The sequence below is a fragment of the Sinocyclocheilus grahami genome, unplaced genomic scaffold, assembly GCF_001515645.1.
Source record: "Sinocyclocheilus grahami isolate Dianchi unplaced genomic scaffold, SAMN03320097.WGS_v1.1 scaffold914.1, whole genome shotgun sequence".
In the NCBI taxonomy this organism is placed as follows: domain Eukaryota; kingdom Metazoa; phylum Chordata; class Actinopteri; order Cypriniformes; family Cyprinidae; genus Sinocyclocheilus; species Sinocyclocheilus grahami.
The window spans coordinates 258,652-259,790 of NW_015506093.1; the positions used below are offsets into that span (position 1 = coordinate 258,652).

Genomic DNA, 1,139 nt, shown 5'->3' on the forward strand with positions numbered 1-1,139 from the left:
CAGACACGGGTCACGACGAGGCGTTCCCCATAGCGACCCCTAGAGGACGCAGTTCGAAGTTCCAATGAAAGGGAACCATTATTTTATATTGTAATAATATTTCACAATATTATTGCTTTTTTCTGTATTTTTGATCAAATAGGCTAAATCCAGGCTTGATGAGCATATGAGACTTCTTTCAAAAACAAAATTGTAGTTTCCATATGTTTGTACTGTATAAGTAAAACATACAAAATTAAAGTTAAATGTTGTATAAATAAAAAGGTTAGGAATCATATTTCAAGTTCTTTTTATTGGGGGTGGGGGGGCATTCAACATGAATTTTGCCTAGGGCCTCCTAATGTCTAGAACCGGCCCTGCATTAGTGAAAGAGTTCAATACAGATGAGTTTTGTCCTGAAGTCAGAAAGAATGAAGAGACTTACAGATAATGATGTTAAATGAGTTCATGAAGTCTTCAGATAGTCTGTTGAAGTTGATTGAGATTCAGTTGCTCCTCATATGAGGTTGTAGTTGGAGGTCTTCAGCTCTTCTTCAGCAGGAGCTTCATTCTGCTTTCTATGATGAGTCAGAGGTGTTTGTCTGAGGACATGACAGAGCCAGAGCCTCCAGAAAACACTGAGATCAGAGAACTAATGACAGGACAAAACCAAAACACAACAAACATTATGAAATATGACATCAAATATTGCATGAACTATCGAGTTTTAACACATTTTCAATTTTTTTTTATTTTTTATTGATGAGTCACTTTGTTTTTTCTTCACAGATTTACCCAGATCCACACTGACTGTAACTCCAGACAGTCCTGTATTCACTGGAGAGACAGTCAATCTGAAGTGTGTGATTGAGTCTTACAGTAACTGGAGATATGAGTGGTATAAAGGCACAGACAGTGTAATGTTACAGGCGTCTGAGCGTTACACTGTAAACAGAGACACTCTCTCTATCAGAGGAGCTACTGAGTCTGATCAGGATCAGTACTGGTGTAGAGGACAGAGAGATGGAAGACCAAAATCATCACAATCAAGTTCTGCTGTTTCTCTCACTGTGAAGGGTGAGTTGAATATCATTGTCCTCTTAAACTCAGTCTAAATGTACGGTTACAGATCCGATCGAGAGATTCTCAGATGTTACATT

At 38.2% G+C, this 1,139-nt stretch overlaps 1 protein-coding gene across 1 annotated transcript in view; it reads left to right on the forward strand.

Annotated features, from left to right (window-relative positions):
* Positions 1-432: 432 nt before the first annotated feature.
* Positions 433-1,139, forward strand: part of LOC107564163 (basement membrane-specific heparan sulfate proteoglycan core protein-like) — a 6,088-nt gene continuing 5,381 nt past the window's right edge. The window contains exons 1-2 of the mRNA XM_016249172.1: positions 433-463; positions 769-1,056. Coding sequence (XP_016104658.1) covers positions 433-463; positions 769-1,056 — 319 coding nt within the window. The remainder of the gene's footprint in view (positions 464-768; positions 1,057-1,139) is intronic.